General features: G+C 53.3%; 1 protein-coding gene across 1 annotated transcript in view; it reads left to right on the forward strand.

Moving 5' to 3' along the window:
• The first annotated feature begins 514 nt into the window (after nucleotides 1–514).
• Nucleotides 515–15,842, forward strand: part of LOC120923029 (long-chain-fatty-acid--CoA ligase ACSBG1-like) — a 32,615-nt gene continuing 17,287 nt past the window's right edge. Inside the window, exons 1-5 of the mRNA XM_040334892.1 lie at nucleotides 515–576; nucleotides 8,005–8,056; nucleotides 11,745–13,225; nucleotides 14,565–14,833; nucleotides 15,631–15,719. Coding sequence (XP_040190826.1) covers nucleotides 8,016–8,056; nucleotides 11,745–13,225; nucleotides 14,565–14,833; nucleotides 15,631–15,719 — 1,880 coding nt within the window. The 5' untranslated portion in view covers nucleotides 515–576; nucleotides 8,005–8,015. The remainder of the gene's footprint in view (nucleotides 577–8,004; nucleotides 8,057–11,744; nucleotides 13,226–14,564; nucleotides 14,834–15,630; nucleotides 15,720–15,842) is intronic.

Here is a 15,842-nt window from a genome sequence, read left to right on the forward strand (position 1 = left end):
CTCCTATACTGATATATACTCTATATACTGATATATACTCCTATATATACTCCTATGTACTGATATATACTGATATATACTCCTATATACTGATATATACCCCTATATACTGATATATACTCCTATATACTGATATATACTCTCTATATACTGATATATACTCCTATATACTGATATATACTCCTATATACTGATATATACCCCTATATACTGATATATACTCCTATATACTGATATATACCCCTATATACTGATATATACTCCTATATACTGATATATACTCCTATATTCTCTATATACTGATATATACTCTCTATATATACTCTCTATATATACTCCTATATACTGATATATACTCCTATATACTGCAGGGAGATCACAGACAATACTGGTGAGTGGGACGGAGAACACGGAGCCAATCAGATAATTCACAGATTTCAGACTCCGCCCTGCACACCTCTTAGTGGGAGGAGACATAATACTATATAAGTCACCTGAGATGAAGCCTTGCCCCCTGGGAGGAGTCAGCTGTGCAGGCAGCAGGTGGAGGAGCTCAGCTGGGGAACTCACGCTCCGGTAATGGGATGGAGGGGTTGGGATTTGTCGGTTGGAGGGGTTGGGATTTGTCGGTTGAGGTTGGAGGGGTTGGGATTTGTCAGTTGGGGGAGGTTTCTATGGGGGACACTGGAGTTGGGCGTCCTCGATCTGATATGGGGGACACGGGGGTTGGGTGCCTTCCATTGTCCATCTGTTATTGGGAGGTTTGGTGGGTCTGATATTGGAGAAGACGAATGTTGTGGGGGTTGGGTGTCCTTGATGTGGTGGGGGTTGGGTGTCCCCATCTGCTATAGAGGGCTTGGGTGTTATCCAGTAGGGGGACTGTTGGGTGTCCTCATCTAATATGGGGACCAGTGGTGGCTCGTCCATCAGGGGCATCCGGGTGCTGCCACCCCCTATATGAATAATGAATAGATTTATGCATAGGGGGTGTCAGTATGGTTGGGTGCCCTCCATCTGATATGGGGGACGGGGGTTGGGGGTGTCCTCCCTCTGATATTGGGGACACGGGGGTTGGGCGTTCTCCATCTGGATATTGGGGACACGGGGGTTGGGCGTTCTCCATCTGGATATTGGGGACACGGGGGTTGGGCGTTCTCCATCTGGATATTGGGGACACGGGGGTTGGGCGTCCTCCATCTGGATATGGGGGACACACGGGGGTTGGGCATCCATCTGGATATGGGGGACTCACGGGGGTTGGGGGTGTCCTCCATCGGATATGGAGGACACGGGGGTTGGGGGTGTCCTCCATCGGATATGGAGGACACGGGGGTTGGGGGTGTCCTCCATCGGATATGGGGGACACGGGGGTTGGGGGTGTCCTCCATCGGATATGGGGGACACGGGGGTTGGGGGTGTCCTCCATCTGATATGGGGGACACGGGGGTTGGGTGCCCTCCATTGTCCATCTGTTTTTGGGAGGTTTGGTGGGTCTGATATTGGAGAAGACGAATGTTGTGGGGGTTGGGTGTCCTTGTTTTTGATGTGGTGGGGGTTGGGTGTCCTCGTTTTTGATGTGGTGGGGGTTGGGTGTCCCCATCTGCTATAGAGGGCTTGGGTGTTATCCAATAGGGGGACGGTTGGGTGTCCTCTAATATGGGGACCAGTGGTGGCCCGTCCATCGGGGGCATCCGGGTGCTGCCACCCCTATATGAATAATGAATAGATTTATGCATAGGGGGTGTCGGTATGGTTGGGTGTTCTCCATCTGATATGGGGGGACACGGGGGTTGGGCATCCTCCATCTGATATGGGGGACACGGGGGTTGGGCATCCTCCATCTGATATGGGGGACACGGGGGTTGGGCATCCTCCATCTGATATGGGGGGGACACGGGGGTTGGGCATCCTCGATCTGATATGGGGGGGGACACGGGGGTTGGGCATCCTCGATCTGATATGGGGGGGGACACGGGGGTTGGGCATCCTCGATCTGATATGGGGGGGACATGGGGGTTGGGCATCCTCGATCTGATATGGGGGACACGGGGGTTGGGCATCCTCGATCTGATATGGGGGACACGGGGGTTGGGCATCCTCGATCTGATATGGGGGGACACGGGGGTTGGGTGCCTTCCATTGTCCATCTGTTATTGGGAGGTTTGGTGGGTCTGATATTGGAGAAGATGAATGTTGTGGGGGTTGGGTGTCCTTGTTTTTGGGATGTGGTGGGGGTTGGGTGTCCTCGTTTTTGGGATGTGGTGGGGGTTGGGTGTCCTCGTTTTTGGGATGTGGTGGGGGTTGGGTGTCCTCGTTTTTGGGATGTGGTGGGGGTTGGGTGTCCTTGTTTTTGGGATGTGGTGGGGGTTGGGTGTCCTTGTTTTTGGGATGTGGTGGGGGTTGGGTGTCCCCATCTGCTATAGAGGGCTTGGGTGTTATCCAGTAGGGGGACGGTTGGGTGTCCTCATCTAATATGGGGACCAGTGGTGGCCCGTCCATCGGGGGCATCCGGGTGCTGCCACCCCCTATATGAATAATGAATAGATTTATACATAGGGGGTGTCGGTATGGTTGGGTGTTCTCCATCTGATATGGGGGACACGGGGGTTGGGCGTCCTCCATCTGGATATGGGGGACACGGGGGTTGGGCGCCCTCCATCTGGATATGGGGGACACGAGGGTTGGGCGTCCTCCATCTGGATATGGGGGACACGGGGGTTTGGCGTCCTCCATCTGGATATGGGGGATACGGGGGTTGGGTGTCCTCCATCTGGATATGGGGGATACAGGGGTTGGGCGTCCTCCATATTTCCTATTGAGGGTTTGGGTGTCCATCTGATTATTGGGACGGTTGGGTGCCCTGGTTTTGATATGGGGGGGTTTTGGTGTCTCGTATGAAGGGGGCGGTGTGGTTGGGTGTCCTTGTCTGTTATATAGGGGGGGGGGGGGGTCCTCTTCTGTTGGGCGGTTTGGTGGGTCTGATATTGGAGAGGACGGAGGTGGGTGTCATTGGTCTGATATTGGGGTGGGATTGATAATGGGGGATGGGGGGTTGAGTATCTTCTGATAGCGGGTTCCTCATCTGATTTTTATTGGTAGATCACAAGGCTATCAATGACGGATCTCCTGGCAGGATCAACAGGTGATAAGATGGATTTTTCGGGGACAGACGATGGTTTTCTGACACTCCAGGTCCGGAAACCATCGGAATTCCCTCCATAGTATAAAGTGTGTCTCTAACCAACTTTTTTTAGTTTTGGATGGAGTAGGGAAGGCCTAGAACCTCTGTCGGGTTTCTTTTTGCCTGTGTCCCCGTTGAGCAGATTCCTCCTCGCTTCCTGTCTCGGATACACAACAGGAAGTTGGAGGAAATGTTCACCTCCTTAGACAGTTGTCACCAGGACGAGGGTCTCTATTGGAAGATTTCGTTCAGAAGGTTGAGTAGTGGGAGAGGGGGGGGGGACACGGACTGCAGTCAGAGGGTCTAACCCTTCACCACTCCATCCAGAACAGGAAATGTTTGGGGTTCAGAGGCACTGTACTGAAAATCTGCTTGTTGATATATAGGAGCCGAGACTATGGGAATCATGTGCTGTCTCTGCATGACCTCAGGAAAGGACAGAGAGGGTAAGTGTGGAAGACCAATCCCTCATAGAGGATCCCTGTCCAAAAAATAGATCCCTCTGATATAGGGGGGGGGGGGGCTTGTAAAGGTGGGGATCCCTCTGATATAGGGGGCTTGTAGAGGTGGCAATCCCTCGGATATAGGGGGGCTTGTAGAGGTGGGAATCCCTCTGATATTGGGGGGCTTGTAAAGGTGGGGATCCCTCTAAGATAGGGGGGGGCTTGTAAAGGTGGGGAGCCCTCTGATATAGGGGGGCTTGTAGAGGTGGGGATCCCTCTGATATAGGGGGGCTAGTAAAGGTGAGGATCCCTCTGATATAGGGGGGCTTGTAGAGATGGGGATCCCTCTGATATAGGGGGGCTAGTAAAGGTGAGGATCCCTCTGATATAGGGGGGCTTGTAGAGGTGGGGATCCCTCTGATATAGGGGGGCTAGTAAAGGTGAGGATCCCTCTGATATAGGGGGGCTTGTAGAGATGGGGATCCCTCTGATATGGGGGGGTGGCTTGTAAAGGTGGGGATCCCTCTGATATAGGGGGCTTGTAGAGGGATTCCTCTGGATGGGGGAAACCTTGTAGAAGTGGGATTCCTTTGGATCAGAGTCCTTGTAGAGGTACAATCCCTCTGAGGGGCTTTCTAGAGGTGGGATTTCTCTTGATGGGCGGGCCTTGTAAAGGTGGGGATCCCTCCGATATATGGGGCTTGTAGAGGTGGGGATCCCTCTGATATAGGGGGCTTGTAGAGGTGGGGATCCCTCTGATATAGGGGGCTTGTAGAGGTGGGGATCCCTCTGATATAGGGGGGCTTGTAGAGGTGGGGATCCCTCTGATATAGGGGGGCTTGTAGAGGTGGGGATCCCTCTGATATAGGGGGGCTTGTAGAGGTGGGGATCCCTCTGATATAGGGGGGCTTGTAGAGGTGGGGATCCCTCTGATATAGGGGGGCTTGTAGAGGTGGGGATCCCTCTGATATAGGGGGGGCTTGTAAAGGTGGGATCCCCCTGATATAGGGGGGCTTGTAAAGGTGGGGATCCCTCTGATATTGGGGAGCTTGTAGAGATGGGGATCCCCCTGATATAGGGGGGCTTGTAGAGGTGGGAATCCCTCTGATATAGGGGGCTTGTAAAGGTGGGGATCCCTCTGATATAGGGGGGCTAGTAAAGGTGAGGATCCCTCTGATATAGGGGGGCTTGTAGAGGTGGGGATCCCTGTTATATAGGGGGGGCTAGTAGAGGTGGGGATCCCTCTGATATAGGGGGCTTGTAGAGGTGGGGATCCCTCTGATATAGGGGGCTTGTAGAGGTGGGGATCCCTCTGATATAGGGGGGCTTGTAGAGGTGGGGATCCCTCTGATATAGGGGGGCTTGTAGAGGTGGGGATCCCTCTGATATGGGGGGGGGCTTATAAAGGTGGGGATCCCTGTTATATAGGGGGGCTTGTAGAGGTGGGGATCCCTCTGATATAGGGTGGCTTGTAAAGGTGGGGATCCCTGTTATATAGGGGGGCTTGTAGAGGTGGGGATCCCTCTGATATAGGGTGGCTTGTAAAGGTGGGGATCCCTCTGATATAGGGGGCTTGTAGAGGGATTCCTCTGGATGGGGGAAACCTTGTAGAAGTGGGATTCCTTTGGATCAGAGTCCTTGTAGAGGTACAATCCCTCTGAGGGGCTTTCTAGAGGTGGGATTTCTCTTGATAGGCGGGCCTTGTAGAGGTGGGATTTCTCTTGATGGGCGGGCCTTGTAGAGGTGGGATTTCTCTTGATGGGCGGGCCTTGTAGAGGTGGGATTTCTCTTGATGGGCGGGCCTTGTAGAGGTGGGATTTCTCTTGATGGGCGGGCCTTGTAGAGGTGGGATTTCTCTTGATGGGCGGGCCTTGTAGAGGTGGGATTTCTCTTGATGGGCGGCCTTGTAGAGGTGGGTTTCCGCTAAGTGGAGGGCCTTGTACCAGTGGGATCCATCTGGATATGGGGGGGGGGGGCAGTATTGTAGAGAATGGATGCTTCTGGATGGGAACTTGTAGAGAAGTCCTTCTGGATCAGAAACGTTTGTAGAGGTTGGGTTCTTCAAGATGTCATGCCGCATAGAGGGAGGTGGAAATCCTCTATGTGGGGTGCCTTGTAGAGATGGGTTTCTTCTTGTTGGGGAGCCTTGTAGAGGTCCTTGTGGATGGCTGGGGGGGGGCTTGTGGAGGTGGGGTCTTCTGGGTGGCTTGGGGGGGGGGGCTTGTGTAGGTGGGCTCCCTCTGGATGGTGGGGGGACCCTTGTGAAGGTGGGATTCCTTTGGTTTGAGGTGAGGGGGGAGGCTTGTGGAGGTGGGATCCCTATGGATGGCTGGTGGGTGGGGCTTGTGGAGGTGGGATCCCTATGGATTGCTGGGGGCTTGTGGAGGTGGGGTCCCTCTGGATGGCTGGGGGGGGGCTTGTGGAGGTGGGGTCCCTCTGGATGGCTGGGGGGGGGGCTTGTGGAGGTGGGGTCCCTCTGGATGGCTGGGGGGGGACTTGTGGAGGTGGGGTCCCTCTGGATGGCCGGGGGGGGCTTGTGGAGATGGGGTCCCTCTGGATGGCTGGGGGGGGGCTTGTGGAGGTGGGATCACGCTGGATGGCTGGGGGGGGGCTTGTGGAGGTGGGATCACGCTGGATGGCTGGGGGGGGGGGGGCTTGTGGAGGTGGGATCACTCTGGATGGCTGGGGGGGGGCTTGTGGAGGTGGGATCACTCTGGATGGCTGGGGGGGGGGCTTGTGCAGGTGGGGTCCCTCTGAATGGCTGGGGGGGGGCTTGTGGAGGTGGGGTCCCTCTGGATGGCCGGGGGGGGCTTGTGGAGATGGGGTCCCTCTGGATGGCTGGGGGGGGGGCTTGTGGAGGTGGGATCACTCTGGATGGCTGGGGGGGGGGCTTGTGGAGGTGGGATCACTCTGGATGGCTGGGGGGGTGGGCTTGTGGAGGTGGGATCACTCTGGATGGCTGGGGGGGGGCTTGTGCAGGTGGGATCCCTCTGGCTGTAGCTTTTGCTACAAGACGTATTATACCAGTTTGTGAAATCTTGCCGTTGCCTCATACCAGGCCTCTAGGGGATTGTTTTGCAGACGTCATCTCAGAGGGGCCACCTTGAAAGGGGCCAAGGCCAGCGATAATTGTCTGTGCCCCGACCTTGGTGCCGGGAGGTCTCAGAGCAGCTGCGATAACATGGGACATTGCTGGCCTTCAGCCCCTGTTGGCATCGGGGTGATTTGACATGCCAATTCGCAGCCTGTTGCCTGCAAGGGCAGTGTCCTAATTGGTACGACAGCCGTCTTTGCGGCACCGATTTCCAAAGGTAGTTTCTGCGCTCCTTTTGGCGACTTCAGGAGCGCTTTCAATAGACCTCTATGCATGAACCCGACCACCAGATGTCTTTCCAATTGCCCCCGAAATCGCAATGAAATGAGAGTTTGAAATCGTGTGAGTTCTGCGCCTGATTTCAAACCCGCCTCCAATGTGAACGTACCTTTAAGAAGATTTTAGGTTTTGGCCATGAGAAGAGTTGACCCAAACAGTCATAAAATCCTCAATGACCACCATCAGCCCAAATGCTGAATGTACCCCCCACACAAAGATCTGTGTTCAGGACCATGCAAACCATTGCTCTGACCCGAAAAGTATCCACTCCCATATCCAGCAATGGCACAAGATATATGTGATGTCTCTGTGCGGCTGGAGGTCCGCTCGTGGCCGTCTCTGTGCGGCTGGAGGTCCGTCTGTGGCCGTCTCTGTGCGGCTGGGGGTCCGCTCGTGGCCGTCTCTGTGCGGCTGGGGGTCCGCCCGTGGCCGTCTCTGTGCGGCTGGGGGTCCGCCCGTGGCCGTCTCTGTGCAGGTGGAGGTCCGCCCGTGGCCGTCTCTGTGCAGGTGGAGGTCTGCTCGTGGCCGTCTCTGTGCGGCTGGAGGAGGTCCGTTGTGGACGTCCATTCGAGGCCATCTGCAGCAAAACTGGACATGCTCGGAAATTCTAGCGAATTGTTAGAAGTGGACACAAGTTTTCTCATGATTTAGGTACAGCCAAAATTGTACAAGGGTTGGTGCCCCCCCCCCCCCCCCCCCCCCCCACCAAGGAGCGATCTCCCTTCACGTCCAGAGACCCAATAGGAAGTTAGTGAAAATCCTTTCACCTTTGGCCACCTTCAGATGCACTCGGCCCGTGGCAGTCACTTACCCTTTGAACCCAAATCCAGACTCTGGTGACAAATCCAGCCGTCTGATGATGAAGAACTTGGCACACGTCCCACCAGACTTTGCTCCATTAGTTATACTGATTGTGTTGTTTACTGCTCTGTACACATTACAACGTTCTAAATTTGGGGGGAAAAAACGGTTTCTAAACTTTCTAACAACCTGAAATTGTTTTACAGCAGAAGACAGAATGTCCACCGCCGATCCCAATGAAGGAGACTCCACAGAGAGGTAACGAGAATGTCTGCTGGATGGGTGAACCCTCTTCTGTTGGGAGACGAATGGAGGGTCTGCTGAATGGGTGACTTCTCTTACTGGGAGTAGAATGGAGGGTCTGCTGGATGGGTGTAGTCTCTTCTACTGGGAGAGGAATGGAGGGTATGCTGAATGGGTGACGTCTCTTTACTGGGAGGGGAATGGAGGGTCTGATGGATGGGTGTGGTCTCTCCTACTGGGAGGGGAATGAAGGGTCTGCTGGATGTGTGACGTCTCTTTACTGGGAGGGGAATGGAGGGTCTGATGGATGGATGTGGTCTCTCCTACTGGGAGGGGAATGGAGGGTCTGATGGATGGGTGACGTCTCTTCTACTGGGTGGGAAATGGAGGGTCTGATGGATGGGTGTGGTCTCTCCTACTGGGAGGGGAATGGAGGGTCTGATGGATGGGTGACGTCTCTTCTACTGGGTGGGAAATGGAGGGTCTGATGGATGGGTGACGTCTCTTTACTGGGAAGGGAATGGAGGGTCTGATGGATGGGTGCAGTCTCTCCTACTGGGAGTAGAATGGAGGGTCTGATGGATGGGTGACGTCTCTTCTACTGGGTGGGAAATGGAGGGTCTCCTGGATGCGTGTAGTCTCCTACTAAGAGGGGAATGGAGGGTCTGCTGGATGGGTGTAGTCTCTTCTACTGGGTGGGAAATGGAGGGTATCCTGGATGGGTGTGGTCTCTTCTACTGGGTGGGAAATGGAGGGTCTCCTGGATGGGTGTGGTCACTTCTACTGGGTGGGAAATGGAGGGTCTCCTGGATTGGTGTAGTCTCTTCTACTAGGAGGGGAATGGAGGGTCTCCTGGATGGGTGTAGTCTCTTCTACTGGGTGGGAAATGGAGGGTCTCCTGGATTGGTGTAGTCTCTTCTACTAGGAGGGGAATGGAGGGTCTCCTGGATGGGTGTAGTCTCTTCTACTGGGTGGGAAATGGAGGGTCTCCTGCCTGGATGGGTGTAGTCTCTCTTCTACTGGGAGGGGAATGGAGGGTCTGCTGGATGGGTGTGGTCTCTCCTACTGGGAGAGTAATGGAGGGTCTCCTGGATGGGTGTAGTCTCTTCTACTGGGAGAGTAATGGAGGGTCTCCTGGATGGGTGTGGTCTCTTCTACTGGGAGAGTAATGGAGGGTCTCCTGGATGGGCGTAGTCTCTTCTACTGGGAGGGAAATGGAGGGTCTGCTGGATGAGTGTGGTCTCTTCTACTGGGTGGGAAATGGAGGGTCTCCTGGATGGGTGTAGTCTCTTCTACTGGGTGGGAAATGGAGGGTCTGCTGGATGGGTGACATCTTTTACTTGCAGGGAATAGATTTTTGGGTGCAATTGTGAAGGTGAGCATTGATGTTTCTCCATGAAATGCCCCTTAGAAGTATCGAAGAATTGTAGGATTACAAACTTTGCATCTCTTCATGGCCTTCATGCAATAATGTAATAGCCTGTAGAGACAAAAGATTTTTTGGTAAGGAAAGGGTTTGTGGGTGACATGTCGGCACAATCAAAGTTGCTGGGGTGAAATATTTCTAAACCACAGCCATCCAATCGGATGGAGGCACTGATCAGGCGTTCTAGCTAGCTGTGAGAATACAATATCCGGCCCTGGATCTCTAATCTCTCTCGCATTGATGGAGGAATCTGTTGGTGTTTTTTTCATTCAGGCTGCAGTCTGAATACATTTGGATGGTCAGCTTTAGACGGTTGTCACCAGAACAGGTTCCCCCCTCGATGGTTGTCTCCAATCTTTCTGGCTACAGCTGAATTTAGAATTTCCATCACTCTGTCCCATGACAAAGAGATGGATCTTCCCGGAGAGGATACAAGCCTCACAAGGTTCAACCTTTCCATACTCCCATACAGAAAGTTTGGGGTACAGACATTCAGGTGAAGGGTTAATATTTGATCTGGATCACTTCTGTTTAGAGACATCAATTTTATGAAGAAACTCTGGGATGTTGGTCCTCTAGGCAGAACTGTTCCACAGACCCCAATACCCCATCAGCGGAGGTAAAATGATGACCGCCCAGTCCTCTTTCAATCCTATTGTAACGGCACGCCAAATGGGACAGGGGGTTAAAGCCGATTAGGATATTCCATTCCCAAACACAAGGCAGCTAACGACACTCCACAGTCAGGCAAACTAACCCCAATAACGAGACACACAGCTCTGTTTGAGGTTCAACAGGAATAGACCCTTGAGAAATACAGCTCTTGTATACACTTTAGGATACTGCAGTAATCAAATGAACAATGACCCAACTCCACCCACAACATCACGCAATGTTTACCTAATGAGCCCCAATACACATCTTCCTCAATACATCTTTTAACAGACATCCTGACTCCGGCTCCTGACCTAATTTACATGAGCTAATTAACTACAGCTGATGACTCGTACACCTGACCTTTAGGCAGTCTGCTAACTTATAATACACCCATTATCAATAGACCTTCACACAATACATGGTCAATTAGCACAAGCCACAATCAAAGATCCTCAGAAGCCATCCTAGATTAATTTACATCACGACAGACAGGTGGGGTGGAGTTGATGACATTAACACCTAACAGTCCCCACATTATGAATAGGTCACCTGAATTAACCTGTTGAGTTCAGAATCAACAAACAGCAACCAGTTCTCCACAGATATCCTGGAATACATTGTGGACAATAATCGCACAACAGTCCCATCTCAGGTAGTCCAAGATATATTCTGAATGTCCATTATTTTCTGGCTGATGCTTTCTAAGAGCTTCTGGATTCCACGGCCCTCCCGTTACACCTATCTATAAAGGTCCGTCAACATTTTGTTCTGAAGGAATAATCCTGAACTTGTGGAATAAGGGATGTTCTGGTGCGGTCACTTTATCTGTAGATGTTGGCCATAGCAGTATTGTGCCCAGTTGGAAGTAATCCAATGGAAGTTTGTTGTTTTTGGTGTCGTATTTTGCTCTCCACATTTGGAGATCCAGCATGTTCTAACCATGTAATGGCTGATCCTCTGAGGAAGGTGTTGCCGGTACAGGGCCCATCCTAGGGTCAGAAGCCTGGGTGCAGAAATATTTTTGGCGCCCCCCCCCATATGGGCGTGGTCATCTTAACCAACTCCTCCCCTTTTTTAAATGTTTGGCAATGACTCAAACACAGATGCTCCCCTAACACGGACAAGGAGAACACTTCAGGCATGGACCACCCCCCAAGAGACTAGTCACTAGTCTCTCTCCACACAGACAGCCGCTGCTTCGCTCTCCTCTTGACAGGAGAAGGGAGGGGGGATGGGCTTGGGCAGGTGGCAGTGACCAGCGGAGAGAGCCCCCTCTGGACAAGGAGAGGAGGGGAGCACTCTGGCACTTCAGTGCCCCCACCTCTGTGGTGCCTGGGTGCACTGCACTCCACGCACCTGCCTAGGATCAGCCCTGTGCCGGTGTGCCCAATGTCCACTGTAGTTTGTCATGTGACTTGCATGTGACATTTTGGTGTTGTAACTGAATGTTTCCGCAGGACCTGCCTATAGTAACCAACCAGCTTCCACTTTCATAATTCTAGCAAAGATGAGACAATGAGCGCCATAGGAGCAGAAATACAGTAAATCTTCCTAAACTTCCCTCTTAGGCCACTTCTGGGGGTTCTTTGTGTTAATTTGCTCTTTTCTTTTTTAATGCAGCTTTGTGGATGTCAGTGAATGTGAATATGGACAAGAACAGAATCCAGAGTCCTCCTCCCAGAAAGAGAAGTCCCCGGAGGAGGCGGACAATGAGAAATGGCCTGTACAAGCAGAATGTGATTGTGAAGAAGGCGAGTCCTGGGAGACCGTGCCGGAGGCTGAAGGCCCAAGAAATATGAATGAAGTACAATCACCTGACCCTGCAGAACCCAATCAAAATAAAAAATGTGACCCATCCAGCCAGGAGGAAGACTCTCATCATCCTCGGAGATCCCCCATCAGACAACAGGAGGGCGATGAGCAGAACCAAACCAATGCGTATGAGGAAAATAACTATTCTGAGCAAACATGTGATGGAGACCTTAAGGAAGAAACAAGAGAACACAAGGGACTTCAGGAGACCACAACTGAACCAGAGCCTACTGAACCAGAGCCTACTAAACCAAGAGAGGATGTGACACTGGAACCAGAGCCTACTAAACCAGAAGAGGATGGGACACTGGAACCAGAGCCTACTAAACCAGAAGAGGATGGGACACTGGAACCAGAGCCTACTAAACCAGAAGAGGATGGGACACGGGAACCAGAGCCTACTAAACCAGAAGAGGATGGGACTCGGGAACCAGAACCTACTAAACCAAAAGGGGAAGATGGGACACGGGAACCAGAGCCTACTAAACCAGAAGAGGATGGGACACTGGAACCAGAGCCTACTAAACCAGAAGAGGATGGGACACTGGAACCAGAGCCTACTAAACCAGAAGAGGATGGGACACTGGAACCAGAGCCTACTAAACCAGAAGAGGATGGGACACTGGAACCAGAGCCTACTAAACCAGAAGAGGATGAGACACTGGAACCAGAGCCTACTAAACCAGAAGAGGATGGGACACGGGAACCAGAGCCTACTAAACCAAAAGGGGAAGATGGGACACGGGAACCAGAGCCTGCTAAACCAAAAGGGGAAGATGGGACTCGGGAACCAGAACCTACTAAACCAAAAGGGGAAGATGGGACACTGAAACCAGAGCCTACTAAACCAAAAGGGGAAGACGGGACACGGGAACCAGAACCTACTAAACCAGAAGGGGAAGATGGGACTCGGGAACCAGAGCCTACTAAACCAGAGGGAGAAGATGAGACTAAGACCACAGATGTATCAGAACCTTCTAAGCCCAAGGAGACCCAGGGGACTGTAGCTGAACCACAACCTGATGACCCACACAATGAGGAGTCCCAGCCTGCTGAACAGGAAAGCTCTAAATTGAAACATGGAGAGAATGCACAATTGGATGAAGACGATGAGAGGAGCCCAATACATGACGGGAAAAGTGTGAGATGTCAGGAAAGTACAGGGGGACCTAAAGAATATAACAAAGAAAACTCTGGAAAGGAGTCCCAGAATGAAGGAGACCAAGATGAACCCGAGGAGTCTAAAAGAGACCATTGTGAGGAGGCTACCACCGCACACCACCTGGAATGTAAGCTTTAATTCTATATTTTTATCCCAAGCTTTTTGGTAACCTCTAGCAGAAATACTCCAAACCAAGCTTGCTGCTGATTGGCCTTTGGACTGCCATATGAAATTATTCTGATGCCTTCTTTATGGGGAAGTCTGTATAGAGAAATCGGATATTCCTCCCCAGGGCCACCCTATTCCGCCCTGGGAGGGAGAAGCTTAGGGCCTCCCCATTCCGCCCTGGGGGGGTGGAGCTTAGGGCCTCCCCATTCCGCCCTGGGGGGGTGGAGCTTAGGGCCTCCCCATTCCGCCCTGGGGGGGTGAAGCTTAGGGCCTCCCCATTCCGCCCTGGGGGGGTGGAGCTTAGGGCCTCCCCATTCCGCCCTGGGGGGGTGGAGCTTAGGGCCTCCCCATTCCGCCCTGGGGGGGTGGAGCTTAGGGCCTCCCCATTCCGCCCTGGGGGGGTGGAGCTTAGGGCCTCCCCATTCCGCCCTGGGGGGGTGGAGCTTAGGGCCTCCCCATTCCGCCCTGGGGGGAGCTTAGGGCCTCCCCATTCCGCCCCCTGTGCCCTGGGGGGAGCTTAGGGCCTCCCCATTCCGCCCCCTGTGCCCTGGGGGGAGCTTAGGGCCTCCCCATTCCGCCCCCTGTGCCCTGGGGGGAGCTTAGGACCTCCCTATTCCATCCTGTGCCCTGGGGGGGAAGCTTAGGGCCTCCCCATTCCGTCCTGTGCCCTGGGGGGTGGAGCTTAGGGCCTCCCCATTCCGCCCTGGGGGGGGTGGAGCTTAGGGCCTCCCCATTCCGCCCTGGGGGGGGTGGAGCTTAGGGCCTCCCTATTCCGCCCTGGGGGGGGGTGGAGCTTAGGGCCTCCCTATTCCGCCCTGGGGGGGTGGAGCTTAGGGCCTCCCTATTCCATCCTGTGCCCTGGGGGGAAGCTTAGGGCCTCCCCATTCCGTCCTGCGCCCTGGGGGGAGGTTAGGGCCTCCCCATTCCGTCCTGTGTCCTGGGGGGAGGTTAGGGCCTCCCCATTCCGTCCTGTGTCCTGGGGGGAGGTTAGGGCCTCCCCATTCCGTCCTGTGTCTTGGGGGGAGGTTAGGGCCACCCCATTCCGCCCTCGACCCCCACGCTGTCCTTAACTTTTCTCCTACATTTTTTTTATTTTATTTCGAACTGGCAGAAAAAGTAAAGTGATCACTAAAATGTGAATAAACCTCAATGCCTTTTTCGGGATCCTTCCATTTTGTAAACTATGACCTGTGATCAGTTTAGGGTGGTGTAAACTGCCTATCAATTGGTGATTCTCCTGGATTAGAATTATTTATGGCAGGAAACTATATAAATTGGCTCTGTATTGTGTGTTGCAGCTTTGAGGAAGGAGGAAACAAGTTACAAACATCTGGCCCCCGCGGAGTCCCCCTGGACGGCACACAGGAACAGCGCCGTCACCCTGAGAATGGAGGGATCTGGAACTGCATCCATCCCTCCCCTTACTGTGCCGGAGTTCTTCTCGCAGGCAGTGATGGAGTTCGGCCAGCAGACGGCGTTGTGTGTGTGGACGGGTGACGGCTGGGAGAAAATGACTTACCTGCAGTATGAGAAGCAATGCTGGATGGTGGCCAGAGGGCTCCTCAGGGTAAGATAAATGGCTCCCTGTAGAGTAATGGCTGTCTCTAGGGGGGTGTATGGTGTGTAAACTTGTGTGCAAGCTGTGTATCGTGCCTAGAAGTCCTCTTCACCAACAGGTATATGTTTAGGGAACAGAGGGTTTCTTGGTCGTGGGCAAGAGTCCTTTTGGGTGTAGTAAAGCAGGTCGCAGAGAGTCCCTTGGGTGTCAAGAGAGGGTAAAGAGTCCATGTGTGTCGGGGGAGGATGGGGAGGGTCCTTGGGTGTCGGGGGCGGATGGGGAGGGTCCTTGGGTGTTGGGGGCGGGTCCTTGGGTGTCGGTGGAGGATGGGGAGGGTCCTTGGGTGTCGGGGGAGGGTCCTTGGGTGTCGGAGGATGGGGAGGGTCCTTGGGTGTCGGGGGAGGGTCCTTGGGTGTTGGGGGTGAGGATTGGGAGGGTCCTTGGGTGTTGGGGGTGAGGATTGGGAGGGTCCTTGGGTATCGGGGGCAAGGATGGTGGGGAGAGGGTGTGTGTGTGTGTGTGTGTGTGTGTGTGTGTGTGTGTGTGTGTGTGTGTGTGTGTGTGTGTGTGTGTGTGTGTGTGTGTGTGTGTGTGTGTGTGTGTGTGTGTGTGTGTGTGTGTGTGTGTGTGTGTGTGTGTGTGTGTGTGTGTGTGTGTGTGTGTGCGCTCAGGGTTGCTTGGGTATGTGGAGGTCATGAAGGGTTTCAGGGTACAGATGGAAGTTTATCACTAGGTGGTGAGTTTGCAGATCTCTGTATGAAATATGGTACAGCATAAGATGTCTTGCACTGTATTCTGTGTTTTAGTTGGGCCTGGCTCGGTTCTGTGGGGTTCTGATCCTGGGACAAAGCTCTCCACAATGGTTCATCGCTCAGATTGGATCCATCATGGCCGGGTAAGACATTGACAAGGTATAGTACTTTTCTGGAGGGTGCGCCTTCCATTCTGAGAACTGCAGGGGTGGGATTGGGAACTAGGGGGTGTGGCACAAACAGGAAATGCCCTGGCTGTGAACTAT

This window comes from Rana temporaria, unplaced genomic scaffold, assembly GCF_905171775.1.
Source record: "Rana temporaria unplaced genomic scaffold, aRanTem1.1, whole genome shotgun sequence".
NCBI lineage: Eukaryota > Metazoa > Chordata > Amphibia > Anura > Ranidae > Rana > Rana temporaria.